This window comes from Agelaius phoeniceus, chromosome 26, assembly GCF_051311805.1.
Source record: "Agelaius phoeniceus isolate bAgePho1 chromosome 26, bAgePho1.hap1, whole genome shotgun sequence".
NCBI classification, from domain to species: Eukaryota; Metazoa; Chordata; class Aves; order Passeriformes; family Icteridae; genus Agelaius; species Agelaius phoeniceus.
The window spans coordinates 3,799,952-3,820,442 of NC_135290.1; the positions used below are offsets into that span (position 1 = coordinate 3,799,952).

A 20,491-nucleotide genomic window follows, 5' to 3' on the forward strand; every position below is an offset into this window, starting at 1 on the left:
GGAATGGTTCCTGCTGTACCTGGGCTCTGACCACAGCCACTGCCACAGAGAAAAGCACAATCACTTTTCTTTATCAGAGAATGCCATACAGTCGGAGATGGGGCAGGTAGAGAGAGCAGCGTTAACAGGGCAGCTTTCTAATAATAAAGTATAGAGAGAATATTGCTCCGAGAGGGTTTGGCAGGGGAAAAGAATCGATGAGGGATATTTTAAAGGACAATGGGAATTTTAGGGAGGAGAAAGGGATGAGGAAAATAGATTTGCATGGATGGATGGATTGAGTGATGGATGGACGGATGGATGGATGGATGGATGAATGGATGGACGGACGGACGGACGGACGGATGGATGGATGGATGGATGGATGGATGGATGGATGGATGGAAGGAAAATTGGAGGAGCATAGGCAGACTCGCAGAGAACGATTTCAGTGAGGCAAAAGAAACCCCTATGGTGGCAGAGGAGGGGACAGAGAGCTAACAAGAACTGAGAAGGAGAAGAAGGATAAGAGATAAATCTTCGGGCGAGCGGGGTCTCACCCAGCCCCCCGACGTCCCCCACTGCTGCTTTCCCCACGCACCGATCAGAACCACGGCCAGCACCGCCAGCGCCGCGGCCCGAGCCCGCCGCATGCCGCCGCTCCGCCGGCCGAGCCTCGCTGTGCCCCTGAGCCCCGGCTCTGCTGCGGCCGTGCCGCCTCCTCTGGGCCGCCGCCAGCTCCGCCCCGGGGCTGAGCCCTGCGCCGCTGCCGCTCGGGCTCTCGCCGAGTCCTGGCAGGGAACGGAGGCGAGGCGAGCGCGGGGCCTGCGGGGCGGCGCTCGGCTCTCTGCACGTCGCAAGCGGCGGGGCCGGCCTGGGGGGCAGCGATCGGGCTGGGATCGTGGACATCACCATTGACAGTGCCTGGCTTTCCTTCACTCCCATAATCTGTTCCCTCACATTTTCCCTTTGCTGTCATGTGGTGACTCCCGAATTGTCCTTCAGGACATTGGAATGAAACCCACACACACGGATACAGGACCTGGGCAAAAAGCCTCACCATTTCCTGTGTCCATGAAATGAATGTGATGCCGTTCAGGGGAGAGCAGCTGTGCAATGGCCTCGAGAGATCTGTGTGTATATGTCCGTGTGTCTGTGAGTCTGTGTTTAGAGCAGCTGGAAAAGGAGGGCTCAGGACCCAGGGACTGCATTTCAGAGCCTCTTCCCTGGACAAATCTCCTGCACGCTGCTGCATCATTGTCCAGTTACACCCGCGGTCCTTCTGAGTCTGGGCAAATGCTGCTCTGTGATGCACAGGGCAGAGCAATGAAGAGCGTCTGCAGTGTGCTCAAGGCATTTCATTGGTTGAGTTACACAAAAGGGCACAGACACCCACAGACAGACACACAGACACCCAGAGACTCCTGCACATCGGGTGGGATTCATGCATGGATTTTTGTTCCCACATGGATTCCTGTGGACTGTGCCTGAACACAAGTGCACACAAACCAGGAACACAGGCAAGGACACAATCAGACAAGGATGCTGCTGAGGAAAATTGGGAACAACTGCAGTAGGGCTGGAGCCTTGTGGGGAAGGACAAGGGTCAGGCAAGGCCCTGGCCTGCAGGCTGAACTGAGAGTAAGATGTCGTGCAAAGCACAACTGTTTTTTTAAAGGCAATTTTAACATGGGAGGTTTGGAACGAGCAGCCTGATGTCAACAGTTGGGGAGGCAAAAGCCAGTGACAATCAGGGTGAGCTGAGGGGAGGGGAAGGGAGAGCGTTTGTGGGAATCGATCTGTGTTGGAATGTCCTTTATGTGTGCACATTTCTGGACAGGGGGGTTCACATAGATATCTGTGCAAGGACTTGGGTGCAGCAGCCGGAATAGGAGCAAGCGTGTTTGCACATCAGTGGGGACATGGCAGAAGGAGAAGTGTCTATGCCTGTGTCCCCTTTGGAAACGTGAGAGCACACACCTCTTCATTAATGCAGGGCTATGAGTTACTCTTTGGGTTTGTGTAAGCTCCACAGTGTGTTTGTGGTACCGTGAACTTGTGTACGTGCAGTAGGAGATCTTTTAATGCTGCTTCTCCAACTGTGGGTGCTGCTTTATTCCCAGAATGGCATCAGGGAGGCTCAGGGATGTGATGGAAGTGAGGAGAAGCAATAGCAGTGCCAGTGAGGGCCAGCAGGCGCGGAGTGTGTGGGCCTTTGGGTGCCATTGGCGCTGTCGGTGCTGCGGGCTCGGGGCAGAGGAAGGAGCTGCGGAGGCGCGGCCCGGGAGCCCGGCGGGCGGAGCGGCAGCGCCCCCTGCTGGCCCCGGCCGGCCCCGCCCGCGGCGGTTCGTGCCCGGCCGCAGCCCCGGCTCCTGTGCCCGTGGCCCCCAGCGCGCAGTAATACACGGCCGCGTCCCCGCGCCGGGGCTCAGCGAGCCACAGCGAGCTCCAACTCCCGTCCTCCGACACCGACAGCGATCCTGCAATGCCCGGCAGGGGCTTGGAGCCTCTAGCAATGAGTGCCAGGAATTCGGGTGCTCGGCCCGGGAGCTGACGGTAGAAATGGACGACATAGCCGCTCTGTTTATCGGTATGTGTGCAGGTGATGTTGATGCCGGTACCCTCGGTGGTCTCCAGGAATGGCTCCTGCTGCACCTGGGCTCTGCCTGACGCCACTGCCGGGAACAGAAAATGGAGAAGACTAAGATACTGTAATGCAATTCTTCACAGAAGAAAGCCTGCAGATACAGTGAAGAACGTACACAGGTGATTAGAAAGTAAGTACTGCTGGGATTTCAAGATAAGCAGGAAGAGAAATGGAATTTAATGGTATGCGAAAATATGAAAGTGTAAATGCCAGGAAGAACCGAGCTTTCATTGAAGAAATGAAGGATGTGGTAGAAAGAACAACAAAAAAAGGGAGTTAGAAGGGGTAAGGACTGACTTCATAAGTAATAAAGAAGGAGAGGGATGGAATGATTATGCAGGTTACGACATAATATAGAAAAAAAATTTCTGAGGGACTATGGGACGGAGAAGGGGAGAGAAAAACAAGAGAACAGCTCTTGGGAAAAGGTGTGTGCAAAAGCCAGGCAGGACGGCAGCCTCCGGGCACCTGCGGGATCACCCCAACCCAGACCGCAGCCCCTTCGCCGACCCCCACGCACCGATCAGAACCACGGCCAGCGCAGCCAGCGCCGCGGCCCGAGCCCGCCGCATGCCGCCGCTCCGCCGGCCGAGCCTCGCTGTGCCCCTGAGCCCCGGCTCTGCTGCGGCCGTGCCGCCTCCTCTGGGTCGCCGCCAGCTCCGCCCCGGGGCTGAGCCCTGCGCCGCTGCCGCTCGGGCTCTCGCCGAGTCCTGGCAGGGAACGGAGGCGAGGCGAGCGCGGGGCCTGCGGGGCGGCGCTCGGCTCTCTGCACGTCGCAAGCGGCGGGGCCGGCCTGGGGGGCAGCGATCGGGCTGGGATCGTGGGCATCACCATTGACAGTGCCTGCGTTTCCTTCGCTCCCATAATCTGTTCCCTCACATAGTCCCTTGGCTGTCATGTGCGGACTCCCGAATTGTCTTTCAGGGCACTGGAAGGAAATCCACACACACGGATACAGGACCTGGGCATAAATGCTTTAGACTTTCTCTGTGTCCAAAAGACCAATCTGATATAGCTCAGGGGAGAGCAGCTGTGCACTGGCCTGGAGAGACCTGTCTGTGTGTCTTTGTTTGTGTGTGTCCATGTGTCCCTGTCCCCATACCTCCGTCTGTCCATGTATCTGTGTGTCCTTGTATCCCAGGCAAGGACACTGCTGAGGAAACCTGGGAACAGCTGCAGCAGGAGCCTTGTGGAGAAGGACAAGGAGTCAGGCAAGGCCCTGGCTTGGTTTGTGTAGTCACAGGCTCAACACAGGGTTAGATGTCCAGAGAGGCACAAATACATTCTTATAGGCAGTTTCAACAGGGTAGGTTGAAACCAGCAGACCAAGGGTGACACATGGGGCGGCAAAAACCAGTGACAATCAGTGTGAGCAGAGAAGTGAAGGATGGTGGATGTTTGAGGGAATAGTTCCGTGTTGGGATGTGATTTAGGTGTGCACATCTCTGGTCAGGATTGTTCATGTAGAGGTGCATGCACAGTCTTGGGTGCAGGAGCAGGAATGGGAGCGAGTGTGTGTATTTGCACAGCAGTGGGGACATGGCAGAAGGAGAAGTGTCTGTGCCTGGTCTCCTTGGGAAATGTGTGTGCACACAGCTCTTCATAAATGCAGAGCTATGAGTTATTCTTGGGGTGTGTGCAAGTTCCACAGTTTGTTTGTGATACTGTGAACTGGTGTATGTGCAGGAGGAGTTCATGAATTACTACTCCTACTCTGGGTGCTGCTTTATTCCCAGCAAGGCATCCGGGAGTCTCAGGGATGTGATGGAAGTGAGGAGAAGCAATAGCAGTGCCAGTGAGGGCCAGCAGGCGCGGAGTGTGTGGGCCTTTGGGTGCCATTGGCGCTGTCGGTGCTGCGGGCTCGGGGCAGAGGAAGGAGCTGCGGAGGCGCGGCCCGGGAGCCCGGCGGGCGGAGCGGCAGCGCCCCCTGCTGGCCCCGGCCGGCCCCGCCCGCGGCGGTTCGTGCCCGGCCGCAGCCCCGGCTCCTGTGCCCGTGGCCCCCAGCGCGCAGTAATACACGGCCGCGTCCCCGCGCCGGGGCTCAGCGAGCCACAGCGAGCTCCAACTCCCGTCCTCCGACACCGACAGCGATCCTGCAATGCCCGGCAGGGGCTTGGAGCCTCTATAAACAGCTGCGAGGAATTCGGGGCTTTGGCCAGGGAGCTGACGGTAGAAATGGATGTAATCATTGCTCTGTTTGTTGGAGTGGGAGCAGGTGATGTTGATGCCGGTGCCCTCGGTGGTCTCCAGGAATGGTTCCTGCTGCACCTGGGCTCTGCCAGTCGCCACTGCCAGAGACAGAAAAAGGACAAATCTCAAATTCTACACTGCCCTACTGCATAGTACCGATCTCACAGCAACAGTCAGGGACGTACAGAGATGATGACATAAAGAGGAGCGAAGGGATTTCAAGATTAGCAGGAATGGAAGTGTCCATGAATGGTTTGTGGAGAGATGAATGCAGGAATGACAGGAAGAACGGTTCAGTCACTGGACAATGGGGGGATATAAGAGAAAGTACAACATAAAAAAGAAGAAGAAAAGTTAGAATGCCTAAGGACTGACTTTGTAAATAATAAAGAAGGAGAGGAATGGAATGCTTGCTCAGGGTTAGAGACAGAATCAGGTGATTTTCCTGGGACTATGCAATGAAGAAGAAGGAGAGAAAAACAAGACCACAGCTCTTGGGAAATAGTCTGAGAATAAGCCAGGGAGGACGGCAGCTTCCAGGGACTTGCGGGATCATCGCAGCCCCAGCCTGCGGCGCCTTCATCACCCCCACGCACCGATGAGCAGAGCGGCCAGCGCGGCCAGCGCCGCGGCCCGAGCCCGCCGCATGCCGCCGCTCCGCCGGCCGAGCCTCGCTGTGCCCCTGAGCCCCGGCTCTGCTGCGGCCGTGCCGCCTCCTCTGGGCCGCCGCCAGCTCCGCCCCGGGGCTGAGCCCTGCGCCGCTGCCGCTCGGGCTCTCGCCGAGTCCTGGCAGGGAACGGAGGCGAGGCGAGCGCGGGGCCTGCGGGGCGGCGCTCGGCTCTCTGCACGTCGCAAGCGGCGGGGCCGGCCTGGGGGGCAGCGATCGGGCTGGGATCGTGGTGATCACCATTGACAGTGCCTGCGTTTCCTTCACTCCCATAATCTGTTCCCTCACATTATCCTTTTGCTGTCATGTGCGAACTCCAGAATTTACCTTCAGGGCGTTTGAATGAAACCCAGATACACGGACAAAGGACCAGGACATACAGCCTCAGCCTTTCTCCGTGTCCATGAAACGAATGTGATGCAGTTCAGGGGAGAGCAGCTGTGGACTGACCTGGAAAGACCTATCCGTGTTTCTGTGTATCCGTGTGTCCCTGAGTCCGAGGGTGTGTGTGGACTCTCAGCCATGCTGAGTGTCTCCCAATAATTCAAACGGAATTAAACTAAAAATCCAAATTTAGTTGTAACCCCCTTTGTTAGGGCTGCAAATTTGCACTAGTGAAATGTTATGTTTAGAGCAGCTGCAAAAGGAGGGCTCAGGAGGCAGGGACAGCATTTTAGATCCCCTTCCATGCACAAATCTCCTCCAGGCTGCTACCTCTTTGTTCAACCACACCTGGGCTCCTTCTGAATCATGGCAAATGCTGCTCAGTGCAGAGCAGTGGAGAGCGTCTGCAATGCGGTCAAGGCATTTCACTGGTTGAGTAACACAATAGGGCACACACACAGACACACACACCCAAACACACACACAGAACACAAGTGCACACAAACCAGGAACACAGACAAGGACACAATCAGACATGGACGCTGCTGAGGAAACCTGGGAACAACTGCAGCAGGGCTGGAGCCTTGTGGGCAAGGACAAGGGTCAGACAAGGCCCTAGCATGGTCTGTGTACTCACAGGCTCAACACAGAGTAAAGTGTTCAGTGAGGCACGACCACTTCCCTGAATGCAAGTTTAACAGGGGAGGATTGGAACCAGCAGCCCAATGCTGACACTCGGGGAGGCAAAAAACTGGTGACCATCACGTTGAGCTGAGGAACGAAGAAGGGAGTGTGTCTGTGAGGATAGATCCGCGTTGGTATGTGATTTATGTGTGCACATCTCTGGACAGGAGTGTTCACATAGATGTGCATGCACAGACTTAGGTGCAGGAGCAGGAATGGGAGTGAATGTGCGTGTTTGCACATCAGTGGGGACATGGCAGAAGGAGAAATGTCTGTGCCTGGGTCTCCTTTGGAAACGTGAGAGCACACACCTCTTCATAAATGCAGAGTTATGAATTACTCTTTGGGTATGTGCAAGCTCCAGAGTGTGTTTGTGATACTGTGAACTTGTGTACGTGCAGTAGGAGATCTTTTAATGCTGCTTCTCCAACTCTGGGTGCTGCTTTATTCCCAGCAAGACATCCGGGAGGCTCAGGGATGTGATGGAAGTGAGGAGAAGCAGTAGCAGTGCCAGTGAGGGCCAGCAGGCGCGGAGTGTGTGGGCCTTTGGGTGCCATTGGCGCTGTCGGTGCTGCGGGCTCGGGGCAGAGGAAGGAGCTGCGGAGGCGCGGCCCGGGAGCCCGGCGGGCGGAGCGGCAGCGCCCCCTGCTGGCCCCGGCCGGCCCCGCCCGCGGCGGTTCGTGCCCGGCCGCAGCCCCGGCTCCTGTGCCCGTGGCCCCCAGCGCGCAGTAATACACGGCCGCGTCCCCGCGCCGGGGCTCAGCGAGCCACAGCGAGCTCCAACTGCCGTCCTCCGACACCGACAGCGATCCTGCAATGGCCGGCAGGGGCTTCGAGCCTCTAGCAACGAGGGCGAGGAATTCGGGTGCTCGGCCCGGGAGCTGACGGTAGAAATGGATGTAATCGCCCATCCGTTTGTTGGAGTGAGAGCAGGTGATGTTGATGCCGGTGCCCTCGGTGGTCTCCAGGAATGGTTCCTGCTGCACCTGGGCTCTGCCTGTCGCCACTGCCGGAGACAGAAAAAGGACAAATCTGAACTCCTACACTACCCTACTGCATAGTGCAAATCTCACAGAAAAAGTGGAGAACGTACAGAGATGGTGAAATAAACAGGAGCGAAGAGGTTTCAAGATTAGCAGGAATGGAAGTGTCCATGAATGGTTTGTGGAGAGATGAATGCAGGAATGACAGGAAGAATGGGGCAGTCACAGGAGAATGGAGGGACGTGGGAGAAAGCACAGACATAAAAGAAGAAAAGTTAGAAGGGCTAGTGACAGACTTTGTAACTACTAAAAAAGGAGCGATAAGGAAAGCTCGCTCAGCGTTGACACAATATGAGGTGATTTTTGTGGGACTATGGAATGAAGAAGGAGTGAAAAACAATAGAACAGCTCTCGGGAAGAGGTCTGAGAAAAAGCCAGGGAGGACGGCAGCTTCCAGGGACTTGCGGGATCACCCATCCCCAAACCGCGGCGCCTTCATAACCCCCACGCACCGATGAGCAGCGCGGCCAGCGCGGCCAGCGCCGCGGCCCGAGCCCGCCGCATGCCGCCGCTCCGCCGGCCGAGCCTCGCTGTGCCCCTGAGCCCCGGCTCTGCTGCGGCCGTGCCGCCTCCTCTGGGCCGCCGCCAGCTCCGCCCCGGGGCTGAGCCCTGCGCCGCTGCCGCTCGGGCTCTCGCCGAGTCCTGGCAGGGAACGGAGGCGAGGCGAGCGCGGGGCCTGCGGGGCGGCGCTCGGCTCTCTGCACGTCGCAAGCGGCGGGGCCGGCGTGGGGGGCAGCGATCGGGCTGGGATCGTGGACACCACCATTGACAGTGCCTGGCTTTCCTTCGCTCCCATAATCTGTTCCCTCACATTGTCCCTTGGCTGTCATGTGCGGACTCCCGAATTGTCTTTCAGGGCACTGGAAGGAAATTCACACACACGGATACAGGACCTGGGCATAAAGCCCCTGCCTTTCTCCATGTCCAAGAAATGCATGGGATGAAGTTCAGGGGACAGTAGCTGTGCACTGGCATGAAGAGAACTGTGTGTATATGTCCGTGTGTCTGTGTGACTGTGTTTAGAACAGCTGGAAAAGGAGGGCTCAGGACCCTGGGACTGCATTTCAGAGCCTCTTCCCTGGACAAATCTCCTGCACGCTGCTGCATCATTGTCCAGTTACACCCGGGCTCCTTCTGAGTTTGGTCAAATGCTGCTCTGGGATGCTCAGGGCAGAGCAATGCAGAGCGTCTGCAGTGTGATCAAGGCATTTCACTGGTTGAGTTACACAAAAGGGCACAGACACCCACAGACAGACACACACACCCCCCCAGAGACTCCTGCACATTGAGGGGGATTCATGCATGGATTTTTGCTCCCACATGGATTCCTGAGGACTGTGCCTGAACACAAGTGCACACAAACCAGTTGCACAGGCAAGGACACATTCAGCTATGGATGATGCTGAGGAAATTTGGGAACAACTGCAGAAGGGCTGGAGCCTTTTGGGGAAGGACAAGGGTCAGGCAAGGCCCTGGCCTGCAGGCTGAACTGAGAGTAAGATGTCCAGAAAGGCACAACTGTTTTTTTAAAGGCAACTTTAACACGGCAGGTTTGGAACGAGCAGCCTGATGTCAACAGTTGGGGAGGCAAAAACCAGTGACCATCAGGGTGAGCTGAGGGGAGGTGAAGGGAGAGCGTTTGTGGGAATTGATCCGTGTTGGGACGTGCTTTATGTGTGCACATTTCTGGACGGAGTGTTCACATAGATATCTGTGCAAGGACTTGGGTGCAGCAGCCATAATAGGAGCGAGAGTGTTTGCACATCAGTGGGGACATGGCAGAAGGAGAAGTGTCTGTGCCTGTGTCCCCTTTGGAAACGTGAGAGCACACACCTCTTCATAAATGCAGAGTTATGAGTTACTCTTTGGGTTTGTGTAAGCTCCAGAGTGTGTTTGTGGTACCGTGAACTGGTGTATGTGCAGGAGGAGATCTTTAAATTCTTCTTCTCCTACTCTGGGTGCTGCTTTATTCCCAGCAAGGCATCCGGGAGTCTCAGGGATGTGATGGAAGTGAGGAGAAGCAGTAGCAGTGCCAGTGAGGGCCAGCAGGCCCGGAGTGTGTGGGCCTTTGGGTGCCATTGGCGCTGTCGGTGCTGCGGGCTCGGGGCAGAGGAAGGAGCTGCGGAGGCGCGGCCCGGGAGCCCGGCGGGCGGAGCGGCAGCGCCCCCTGCTGGCCCCGGCCGGCCCCGCCCGCGGCGGTTCGTGCCCGGCCGCAGCCCCGGCTCCTGTGCCCGTGGCCCCCAGCGCGCAGTAATACACGGCCGCGTCCCCGCGCCGGGGCTCAGCGAGCCACAGCGAGCTCCAACTCCCGTCCTCCGACACCGACAGCGATCCTGCAATGGCCGGCAGGGGCTTGGAGCCTCTAGCAACGAGTGCGAGGAATTCGGGGCTTTGGCCAGGGAGATGACGGTAGAAATGGATTGGGTCGCCCATCCGTTTGTTGGAGTGAGAGCAGGTGATGTTGATGCTGGTGCCCTCGGTGGTCTCCAGGAATGGTTCCTGCTGCACCTGGGCTCTGCCTGACGCCACTGCCGGAGACACAAAAAGGACAAATCTCAAATTTTACACTGCACTACTGCATAGTACTGATCTCTCAGAAACAGTCAGGAACGTACAGAGATGATGACATAAAGAAGAGCGAAGGGATTTCAACATTAGCAGGAATGGAAGTGTCCATAAATGCTTTGTGGAGAGATGATTGCGGGAATGACAGGAAGAACGAGGCAGTCACAGGAGAATGGAGGGACGTGGGAGAAAGCACAGAAATACAAGAAGAAATGTTAGAAGGGCTAGTGACAGACCTTGTAACTAATAAAGAAGGAGCGATAAGGAAAGCTCGCTCAGCGTTGACAAAATATGATTTTGTCAACGTGACAAAAGGTGGTTTTTGACAAAAGGTGATTTTTGTGGGACTATGGAATGAAGAAGGAGTGAAAAACAATAGAACAGCTCTCGGGAAGAGGTCTGAGAAAAAGCCAGGCAGGACGGCAGCTTCCAGGGACTTGCGGGATCACCCATCCCCAAAACGCGGCGCCTTCATCACCCCCACGCACCGATGAGCAGCGCGGCCAGCGCGGCCAGCGCCGCGGCCCGAGCCCGCCGCATGCCGCCGCTCCGCCGGCCGAGCCTCGCTGTGCCCCTGAGCCCCGGCTCTGCTGCGGCCGTGCCGCCTCCTCTGGGCCGCCGCCAGCTCCGCCCCGGGGCTGAGCCCTGCGCCGCTGCCGCTCGGGCTCTCGCCGAGTCCTGGCAGGGAACGGAGGCGAGGCGAGCGCGGAGCCTGCGGGGCGGCGCTCGCAGCTGTGTCCCACGGAGACTGCGGGGACAATGTGCAGATCTGGAGCCGTTTGTCCCGGGAAGCACAGGACTGAACGATTATTTTCTCTCTTCTCCTCCACCATCTGTTCCTTCCCGTTCCCCCTCCACTAGCACTGGGGATTTCAGATTTGTCCTTCGTGGCATGTCTTTGTAAGAAGGGACGAGGGGCACAAGAGGCAGAGAACTCTGCTGGTCTCAAGAGCCTGAGCTCCTTGCCTGTCACAGAGAGCAACTGTGCTGGCAAAAATTGAAAAGGCAGAAAATCTCTTGTGCAACATCAGCGGGAAGAGGGGATAGAGTCTCTGTGAGAGAAACAATGCTGCAGTTAAGAAGGACAGTGAGGAAGGAGGGAGAGGAGCTGCTGCAGGCACCAGAGCACGGCTATTTCTGCAGCCTGTGATGAAGACCATGGTGAGGGAGGCTGTCCCCCTACAGCCTATGAAGATGTGTGTTGGAGCAGAAATGCATCCCATGGAAGATCCAAAGCCACAGCAGGTGGATGTGTCCTTAAGGAAGGTGTGACCCCATGGGAACCCCCCCAGGAGCAAGGCCCTGGCAGGACTGTGCCTCCATGGAGAGGAGCCCATTCTGGAGCTCATTTTCTGCCAGGACCTGTGGACACATTGCGGACCCATCCTGGAGGCATCTCTTCCTGAAAGTCTGCACTTCATGGACCGGAGGACAGAAACAAGAGGAGAAGCAACCTGATATGGGCTTTGTGGGAATGTGTGCTCTCACTGATGTGTTTCTAAAACAATGCCGACCCACCTTTGCAGACAGGCCAGAGGATGCCCTGCTCCCCGGAAGGCACAGAGCCCTTTCTGAAGCACCAAGAGGTGGCTTGGCACAGACCCTTCTGCCCTCCCTGCCTCACACAGACCACCTCAGGGTGAACATGTAGCTATGGCCTGGCGGGGCTGTTTGCTGCCGTGAGGAGCTCAGCTGGACACAGCCCGGGCTGAGGAGAGGGGCTGAGCACGGTCTGTGACGCCAAGTGGAGGAGCAGCCGGTGTCAGTGTGGGTGCCAGGGTTGGCGTCCGTATGGGTGCTGGAGTCGGTGTCGATGCTGGTACCGGTGCCGGTGCTGATGTCGGTTCTGGTGTCGGTTCTGGTGGCGGCAGCGCCCCGGCAGCCCGGGACGAGCGGGGCTGGGCGGCCCCGGCGGGCGGAGCGGCAGCGCCCCCTGCTGGCCCCGGCCGGCCCCGCCCGCGGCGGTTCGTGCCCGGCCGCAGCCCCGGCTCCTGTGCCCGTGGCCCCCAGCGCGCAGTAATACACGGCCGCGTCCCCGCGCCGGGGCTCAGCGAGCCACAGCGAGCTGGAACGCCGATCTGCCGACACTGTCAGACTCCCCTCTGGTTCCAGCACGGGTTTCGTGCCTACGACAGCCGTTGCAATCAGCTGGGGTGCTTGGTGTGGGAATTGGCGATACCAGTGGGTAGAGTCGGCAGCAGTTTTGGGGTGCTGGCAAGTGAGGTTCAGGCCTGTGCCTTCGGTAGTCTCTGCCCAAGGAGTCTGCTGCACTTGATCTGTGTCCGCAGCCACTGCTGGGAAAGGAGGGAGAGAGAACAAACTTCGTCAAAACCGTGGGATTCTGATGTTTCTTTTGCCAGACAGAGTCAGGGACAGTGGCCACAAGGCAGAGGCAGACTGGAATGGAATGGCAGGAATTCGAAATTCATGCATGCAGAGATTAGGCAGGTGTGCACATGCACAGATGGATGAAGAAATGAAGATTTTAAGTGAAGAACAGAATGCTGTATTCAGGGCAAAAATAAATACTGGATGTAGAGGGCAAGGTACATGTACAAGGAAAAGCAGGAATAAACACATGCAAGCAGGCTTTACCAACACAAATGATGAAGACTTGCTGGGATGAGAGATGGCAGGGAGACCAGGAGAGAGAAAGAGTTGGGGAGGAGAGGGAAAATTCCATGCCAGTCTCCCTGGGGAATACTCCAGCCCCAGGCCCCGCCCGCTTGGTGCCGAACCCCACGCACCGATCAGAACCACGGCCAGCGCGGCCAGCGCCGCGGCCCGAGCCCGCCGCATGCCGCCGCTCCGCCGGCCGAGCCTCGCTGTGCCCCTGAGCCCCGGCTCTGCTGCGGCCGTGCCGCCTCCTCTGGGCCGCCGCCAGCTCCGCCCCGGGGCTGAGCCCTGCGCCGCTGCCGCTCGGGCTCTCGCCGAGTCCTGGCAGGGAACGGAGGCGAGGCGAGCGCGGGGCCTGCGGGGCGGCGCTCGGCTCTCTGCACGTCGCAAGCGGCGGGGCCGGCCTGGGGGGCAGCGATCGGGCTGGGATCGTGGACATCACCATTGACAGTGCCTGGCTTTCCTTCGCTCCCATAATCTGTTCCCTCACATTGTCCCTTGGCTGTCATGTGGTGACTCCCGAATTGTCCTTCAGGGCACTGGCAAGAAACCCACACACACGGATACAGGACCTGGGCAAAAAGCCTCACCATTTCCTGTATCCATGAAGCGAATGTGATGCAGCTCAGGGGAGAGCAGTTGTGCAATGCCCTGGAGAGATCTGTGTGTTTCCGTGTATATATGTGTTTCTGTGTGCCTGTATTTAGAGCAGCTGGAAAAGGAGGACTCAGGAAGCAGGGACTGCATTTCAGTTCCTCTTCCCTGGTCCAATCTCCTACAGCCTGCTGCATCATTCTTCAAGTGCATCCAGGCTCCTTCTGAGTCTTGGATAATGCTGCTCTGTGATGGTCAGGGCTCGGCAGTGGGGAGCATCCCAAGGCTGATCAACACATTTCACTTGTGGAGTTACACACTGGGACCTAGACAGAAAGACAGAGACAGGAACAGGCACACACACACACAGGCAGAGAGAGAGAGGCTTCTGCACATCGGGGGGGATTCATGCATGAATTTGTGCTCCCACATGGATTCCTGTGGACCCTGCCTGAACACAAGTGCAAACATACCAGTTGCACAGGCAAGGACACAATCAGCCATGGACGCTGCTGAGGAAGCCTGGGAACAACTGCAGCAGGGCTGGAGCCTTGTGGGGAAGGACAAGGAGTCAGGCAAGGCCCCTGGCATGATTTTGGCACTCACAGGATGAACAGTGGGTATGATGTCCAGCCAATCAAAAATACTTTCCTGAAGGCAATTTCAAGGGGGCAGGTCGGAACCAGAAGCCCAATGGTGAAACACAGAGAGGCAAAAACCAGTGACCATCAGGGTGAGCTGAGAATGGAAGAAGGGAGGGCATGTGTGTGGGAATAGATCCATGTTCAGATGTGTTTTATGTGTGCACATCTCTGGACAGAGTGTTCACATAGATGTGCATGTAGAGACTTGGATGTAGGAGCAGGAATAGGAGCAAGCGTGCGTGTTTGCACATCAGAGGGGACATGGCAGAAGGAGAAGTGTCTGTGCCTGGGTCTCCTTTGGAAACGTGAGAGCACACAACTCTTCATTAATGCAGGCCTATGAGTTACTCTTTGGGTGTTTGCCAGCTCCAGAGTGTGTTTTTGGCAACATGAACTGGTGTATGTGCTGGAGAAGATCTTTATATGCTGCTTCTCCAACTCTGGGTGCTGCTTTATTCCCAGCAAGGCATCCGGGAGGCTCAGGGGTGTGATGGAAGTGAGGAGAAGTAGTAGCAGTGCCAGTGAGGGCCAGCAGGCGCGGAGTGTGTGGGCCTTTGGGTGCCATTGGCGCTGTCGGTGCTGCGGGCTCGGGGCAGAGGAAGGAGCTGCGGAGGCGCGGCCCGGGAGCCCGGCGGGCGGAGCGGCAGCGCCCCCTGCTGGCCCCGGCCGGCCCCGCCCGCGGCGGTTCGTGCCCGGCCGCAGCCCCGGCTCCTGTGCCCGTGGCCCCCAGCGCGCAGTAATACACGGCCGCGTCCCCGCGCCGGGGCTCAGCGAGCCACAGCGCGCTCCAACTCCTGTCCTCCGACACCGACAGCGATCCTGCAATGGCCGGCAGGGGCTTGGAGCCTCTATAAACAGCTGCGAGGAATTCGGGGCTTTGGCCAGGGAGCTGACGGTAGAAATGGATGTTATCATTGGTCTTGGTGTGTGTGCAGGTGATGTTGATGCCGGTGCCCTCGGTGGTCTCCAGGAATGGTTCCTGCTGCACCTGGGCTCTGCCTGTTGCCACTGCCAGAGACAGAAAAAGGACAAATCTGAAATTCTACACTGCCCTACTGCATAGTACCGATCTCACAGAAACAGTCAGGGACGTACAGAGATGAGGACATAAAGAGGAGCGAAGGGATTTCACCATTAGCAGGAAAGGAAGTGTCCATGAACGGTTTGTGGAGAGATGAATGCAGGAATGACAGGAAGAACGGGGCAGTCACAGGAGAATGGAGGGACGTGGGAGAAAGCACAGACATAAAAGAAGGAAAGTTAGAATGCCTAAGGACTGACTTTGTAAATAATAAAGAAGGAGAGGAATGGAATGCTTGTGCAGGGTTGGAGACAGAATCAGGTGATTTTCCTGGGACTATGCAATGAAGAAGAAGGAGAGAAAAACAAGGGCACAGCTCTTGGGAAAAGGTCTGAGAATAAGCCAGGGAGGACGGCAGCTTCCAGGGACTTGCGGGATCATCGCAGCCCCAGCCCGCAGACCCTTTCGCCACCCCCACGCACCGATGAGCAGCGCGGCCAGCGCGGCCAGCGCCGCGGCCCGAGCCCGCCGCATGCCGCCGCTCCGCCGGCCGAGCCTCGCTGTGCCCCCGAGCCCCGGCTCTGCTGCGGCCGTGCCGCCTCCTCTGGGCCGCCGCCAGCTCCGCCCCGGGGCTGAGCCCTGCGCCGCTGCCGCTCGGGCTCTCGCCGAGTCCTGGCAGGGAACGGAGGCGAGGCGAGCGCGGGGCCTGCGGGGCGGCGCTCGGCTCTCTGCACGTCGCAAGCGGCGGGGCCGGCCTGGGGGGCAGCGATCGGGCTGGGATCGTGGACATCACCATTGACAGTGCCTGGCTTTCCTTCACTCCATAATCTGTTCCCTCACATTGTCCCTTGGCTGTCATGTGGGGACTCCCGAATTGTCCTTCAGGGCACTGGAAGGAAATCCACACTCACGGATTCAGAACCTGGGCATAAAGCCTCAGCCTTTCTCCATGTCCAAGAAATGCATGGGATGCAGTTCAGGGGAGAGCAGCTGTGCACTGGCATGAAGAGACCTGTGTGTATATGTCCGTGTGTCTGTGAGTCTGTGTTTAGAGCAGCTGGAAAAGGAGGGCTCAGGACCCTGGGACTGCATTTCAGAGCCTCTTCCCTGGGCAAATCTCCTGCACGCTGCTGCATCATTGTCCAGTTACACCCGGGCTTCTTCTGAGTTTGGTCAAATGCTGCTCTGTGATGCTCAGGGCAGAGCAAGGGAGAGCATCCCCAGTGTGATCAAGGCATTTCACTGGCTGAGTTACACAAAAGGGCACAGACACCCACAGACAGACACACAGACACCCAGAGACTCCTGCACATTGCGGGGATTCATGCATGAACATTTGCTCCCACATGGATTCCTGTGCACCCTGCCTTAACACAAGTGCACACAAACCAGGAACACAGGCATGGACACAATCAGCCATGGATGCTGCTGAGGAAATTTGGGAACAACTGCAGCAGGGCTGGAGCCTTGTGGGCAAGGACAAGGAGTCAGGCAAGGCCCTGGCATGGTTTGTGTACTCCCAGGCTGAACTGAGGGTAAGATGTCCAGGGACGCATGACTGCTTTCCTGAAGGCAATTTTAACAAGGCAGGTTCAGAACCGGCAGCGTGATGGCAACAGATGGGGAGGCAAAAACCAGTGACCATCAGGGTGAGCTGAGGAGGGAAGAAGGGAGGCCATGTGTGAGAGTAGATCCGTGTCGGGGTGTGATTTATGTGTGCCCCTCTCTGGACAGGAGGGTTCACATAGATGTGTTTGCAAGGACTTGTGTGCAGGAGCAGGAATAGGAGCTAGCGTCCGTGTTTGCACATCAGTGGGGACATGGCAGAAGGAGAAGTGTCTGTGCCTGGGTCCCCTTTGGAAATGTTTGTGTACCCACATCTTCATTAATGCAGGGCTATGAGTTACTCTTTGGGTTTGTGCAAGCTCCACAGTGTGTTTGTGGTACCGTGAACTCGTCTATGTGCAGGAGGAGTTTTTTAATTACGTCTTCTTCTAATCTGGGTGCTGCTTTATACCCATCAAGGCATCAGGGAGTCTCAGGGATGTGATGGAAGTGAGGAGAAGCAATAGCAGTGCCAGTGAGGGCCAGCAGGCGCGGAGTGTGTGGGCCTTTGGGTGCCATTGGCGCTGTCGGTGCTGCGGGCTCGGGGCAGAGGAAGGAGCTGCGGAGGCGCGGCCCGGGAGCCCGGCGGGCGGAGCGGCAGCGCCCCCTGCTGGCCCCGGCCGGCCCCGCCCGCGGCGGTTCGTGCCCGGCCGCAGCCCCGGCTCCTGTGCCCGTGGCCCCCAGCGCGCAGTAATACACGGCCGCGTCCCCGCGCCGGGGCTCAGCGAGCCACAGCGAGCTGGAACTCCGATCTGCCGACACCAACACATGGCCCGCACTGCCCGGCAGCTCCTTGGAGTCTTTAAGAGTGAGTGCGAGGAGGTCAGGTCCTTGGCCCGGGAGCAGACGGTACCACTGGATCCAATCGGTGGGCTGGATTTTTGGATGTGAGCAGGTGATGTTGATGCCGGTGCCCTCGGTGGTGTCCAGTGCCGGCTCCTGCTCTATCTGGGCTCTGGCCGCAGCCACTGCCACAGAGAAAAGCACAATCACTTTTCTTTATCAGAAAATGCCATGCAGTAGGTGATGGGGAGGTAGAGAGAGCAGCGTTAACAGGGCGGCTTTCTAATAATAAAGTATAGAGAGAATATTGCTCCGAGAGGGTTTGGCAGGGGAAAAGAATCGATGAGGGATATTTTAAAGGACAATTGGAATTTTTAAGAGTTGACAGGGATGAGGAAAATAGATTTGCATGGATTGATGGATTGCATGAATGGATGGACGGATGGATGGATGGATGGATGGATGGATGGATGGATGGATGGATGGATGGATGGATGGAAAATTGGAGTAGCATAGGCAAATTCGCTGGGAAGGATTTCAGTGAGGTAAAAGAAACCCCTATGACGGCAGAGGAGGGGACAGAGAGCTAACAAGAACTGAGAAGGAGAAGAAGGGTAGGAGATAAATCTTCGGGCGAGCGGGGTCTCAGCCAGCCCCCCGACGTCCCCCACTGCTGCTTTCCCCACGCACCGATCAGAACCACGGCCAGCGCGGCCAGCGCCGCGGCCCGAGCCCGCCGCATGCCGCCGCTCCGCCGGCCGAGCCTCGCTGTGCCCCTGAGCCCCGGCTCTGCTGCGGCCGTGCCGCCTCCTCTGGGCCGCCGCCAGCTCCGCCCCGGGGCTGAGCCCTGCGCCGCTGCCGCTCGGGCTCTCGCCGAGTCCTGGCAGGGAACGGAGGCGAGGCGAGCGCGGGGCCTGCGGGGCGGCGCTCGGCTCTCTGCACGTCGCAAGCGGCGGGGCCGGCCTGGGGGGCAGCGATCGGGCTGGGATGGTGGACATCACCATTGACAGTGCCTGGCTTTCCTCCGCTCCCATAATCTGTTCCCTCACATTGTCCCTTGGCTGTCATGTGGTGACTCCCGAATTGTCCTTCAGGGCACTGGAAGGAAATCCACACACACGGATACAGGACCTGGGCATAAATGCTTTACCCTTTCCCTGTGTCCAAAAGACCAATCTGATATAGCTCAGGGGAGAGCAGCTGTGCACTGGCCTGGAGAGACCTGTCTGTGTGTCCTTGTGTCCCTCTCCCCATATCTCCATCTGTCCATGTATCTGAGTGTCCTTTTATCCCAGGCAAGGACATGTCTGAGGAAACCTGGGAACAGCTGCAGCAGGAGCCGTCTGGAGAAGGACCAGCAGTCAGGCAAGGCCCTGGCTTGGTATGTGTAGTCACAGGCTCAACACAGGGTTAGATGTCCAGAGAGGCACAAATACATTCTTATAGGCAGTTTCAACAGGGTAGGTTGGAACCAGCAGACCAAGGGTGACACATGGGGCGGCAAAAACCAGTGACAATCAGGGTGAGCAGAGAAGTGAAGGATGGTGGATGTTTGAGGGAATAGTTCCGTGTTGGGTTGTGATTTAGGTGTGCACATCTCTGGTCAGGATTGTTCATGTAGAGGTGCATGCACAGACTGGGGTGCAGGAGCAGGAATGGGAGCGAGTGTGCGTATTTGCACAGCAGTGGGGACACGGCAGAAGGAGGAGTGTCTGTGCCTGTGTCTCCTTGGGAAATGTGTGTGCACACAGCTCTTCATAAATGCAGAGCTATGAGTTACTCTTGGGGTGTGTGCAAGTTCCAGAGTGTGTTTGTGATACTGTGAACTTGTGTACGTGCAGTAGGAGTTCTTTAATTACTTCTTCTCCTACTCTGGGTGCTGCTTTATTCCCAGCAAGGCATCCGGGAGTCTCAGGGGTGTGATGGAAGTGAGGAGAAGCAATAGCAGTGCCAGTGAGGGCCAGCAGGCGCGGAGTGTGTGGGCCTTTGGGTGCCATTGGCGCTGTCGGTGCTGCGGGCTCGGGGCAGAGGAAGGAGCTGCGGAGGCGCGGCCCGGGAGCCCGGCGGGCGGAGCGGCAGCGCCCCCTGCTGGCCCCGGCCGGCCCCGCCCGCGGCGGTTCGTGCCCGGCCGCAGCCCCGGCTCCTGTGCCCGTGGCCCCCAGCGCGCAGTAATACACGGCCGCGTCCCCGCGCCGGGGCTCAGCGAGCCACAGCGAGCTCCAACTGCCGTCCTCCGACACCGACAGCGATCCTGCAATGCCCGGCAGGGGCTTGGAGCCTCTATAAACAGCTGCGAGGAATTCGGGCCTTTGGCCAGGGAGCTGACGGTAGAAATTGATGTTATCAGTGCCGCGTTTGTTGGAGTGGGAGCAGGTGATGTTGATGCCGGTGCCCTCGGTGGTCTCCAGGAATGGCTCCTGCTGCACCTGGGCTCTGCCTGAAGCCACTGCCGGGAACAGAAAATGGATCTAATCTAAATCCTACACTGTCCCCAGTGCACAGATCAAATCCCCCATTACCAGTCAGGAACGTACAGAGATGATGAGAAAAACAGTACTGAGAGAATTTAGGATAAGCAGGAATAGAATTGTCCATTCCTGATGTATGGAGAGATGAATGTGGGAATGTTAGGAGCAGTAACTGGAGAATAGAAGGATGTGGGAGAAACGCAAAAATAATAGACAAAGAGTTAGAAGGGCTAAGGACTGACTTTGTAAGCAATAACGAAGGACAGGAATGGAATGCTTGTGCAGGGTTAGACATAGAATAGAATCAGGACATTTCTGAGGGACATTGGGATGAAAAAGAGAAAGAGATGAAGAAGAGAACAGCTCTCGAGAAGAGGTCTGTGAATAAGACAGGCAGGACGGCAGCCTCTGGGGATCTGCGGGATGCGCCCATCGCAAGACCGCAGACCCTTTCGCCACCCCCACGCACCGATGAGCAGCGCGGCCAGCGCGGCCAGCGCCGCGGCCCGAGCCCGCCGCATGCCGCCGCTCCGCCGGCCGAGCCTCGCTGTGCCCCTGAGCCCCGGCTCTGCTGCGGCCGTGCCGCCTCCTCTGGGCCGCC

General features: G+C 57.7%; 3 protein-coding genes and 1 long non-coding RNA gene across 5 annotated transcripts in view; 1 reads left to right on the forward strand and 3 right to left on the reverse strand.

Annotated features, from left to right (window-relative positions):
* Positions 1 to 20,491, forward strand: part of LOC143695765 (uncharacterized) — a 47,497-nt gene that overhangs the window by 13,463 nt on the left and 13,543 nt on the right. Inside the window, exon 1 of one of the 2 annotated variants that reach the window (XR_013185296.1) lies at positions 2,217 to 2,756. The exons of the other annotated variant lie outside the window; for it this stretch is intronic. This is a non-coding gene — a long non-coding RNA (uncharacterized LOC143695765). Of the gene's footprint in view, positions 1 to 2,216; positions 2,757 to 20,491 lie in introns of those variants that run through there. 2 annotated transcript variants of the gene reach the window in all.
* LOC143695727 (uncharacterized) lies at positions 6,397 to 8,223 on the reverse strand. Its single transcript, XM_077190723.1, has 3 exons — positions 8,047 to 8,223; positions 6,947 to 7,557; positions 6,397 to 6,450 (listed from the first exon to the last, which is right to left on the reverse strand). Exons 1-3 carry the CDS (start codon positions 8,096 to 8,098, stop codon positions 6,397 to 6,399), a joined length of 717 nt encoding a protein of 238 aa, XP_077046838.1. The 5' UTR covers positions 8,099 to 8,223.
* On the reverse strand, positions 9,446 to 10,824 carry LOC143695728 (uncharacterized). The gene is made up of 2 exons (XM_077190724.1): positions 10,648 to 10,824; positions 9,446 to 10,122 (listed from the first exon to the last, which is right to left on the reverse strand). Exons 1-2 carry the CDS (start codon positions 10,697 to 10,699, stop codon positions 9,446 to 9,448), a joined length of 729 nt encoding a protein of 242 aa, XP_077046839.1. The 5' UTR covers positions 10,700 to 10,824.
* On the reverse strand, positions 11,780 to 13,083 carry LOC143695729 (uncharacterized). The gene is made up of 2 exons (XM_077190725.1): positions 12,907 to 13,083; positions 11,780 to 12,453 (listed from the first exon to the last, which is right to left on the reverse strand). The coding sequence occupies exons 1-2, from the start codon at positions 12,956 to 12,958 to the stop codon at positions 11,780 to 11,782; spliced, it is 726 nt and encodes a 241-aa protein (XP_077046840.1). The 5' UTR covers positions 12,959 to 13,083.

Bases quoted from the DNA above. Each gene is read 5' to 3' on its own strand.
- LOC143695729 (XM_077190725.1), bottom strand. From the start codon at position 12,958: ATGCGGCGGGCTCGGGCCGCGGCGCTGGCCGCGCTGGCCGTGGTTCTG. The intron at 12,454-12,906 runs GTGCGTGGGGTT...CTCCTTTCCCAG, and splicing joins GCTGGCCGTGGTTCTGATCG to CAGTGGCTGCGGACACAGAT.
- LOC143695728 (XM_077190724.1), bottom strand. From the start codon at position 10,699: ATGCGGCGGGCTCGGGCCGCGGCGCTGGCCGCGCTGGCCGCGCTGCTC. The intron at 10,123-10,647 runs GTGCGTGGGGGT...TGTCTCCGGCAG, and splicing joins GCTGGCCGCGCTGCTCATCG to TGGCGTCAGGCAGAGCCCAG.
- LOC143695727 (XM_077190723.1), bottom strand. From the start codon at position 8,098: ATGCGGCGGGCTCGGGCCGCGGCGCTGGCCGCGCTGGCCGCGCTGCTC. The intron at 7,558-8,046 runs GTGCGTGGGGGT...TGTCTCCGGCAG, and splicing joins GCTGGCCGCGCTGCTCATCG to TGGCGACAGGCAGAGCCCAG. The intron at 6,451-6,946 runs GTACACAAGTTC...CTTGCCCACAAG, and splicing joins TAAAAGATCTCCTACTGCAC to GCTCCAGCCCTGCTGCAGTT.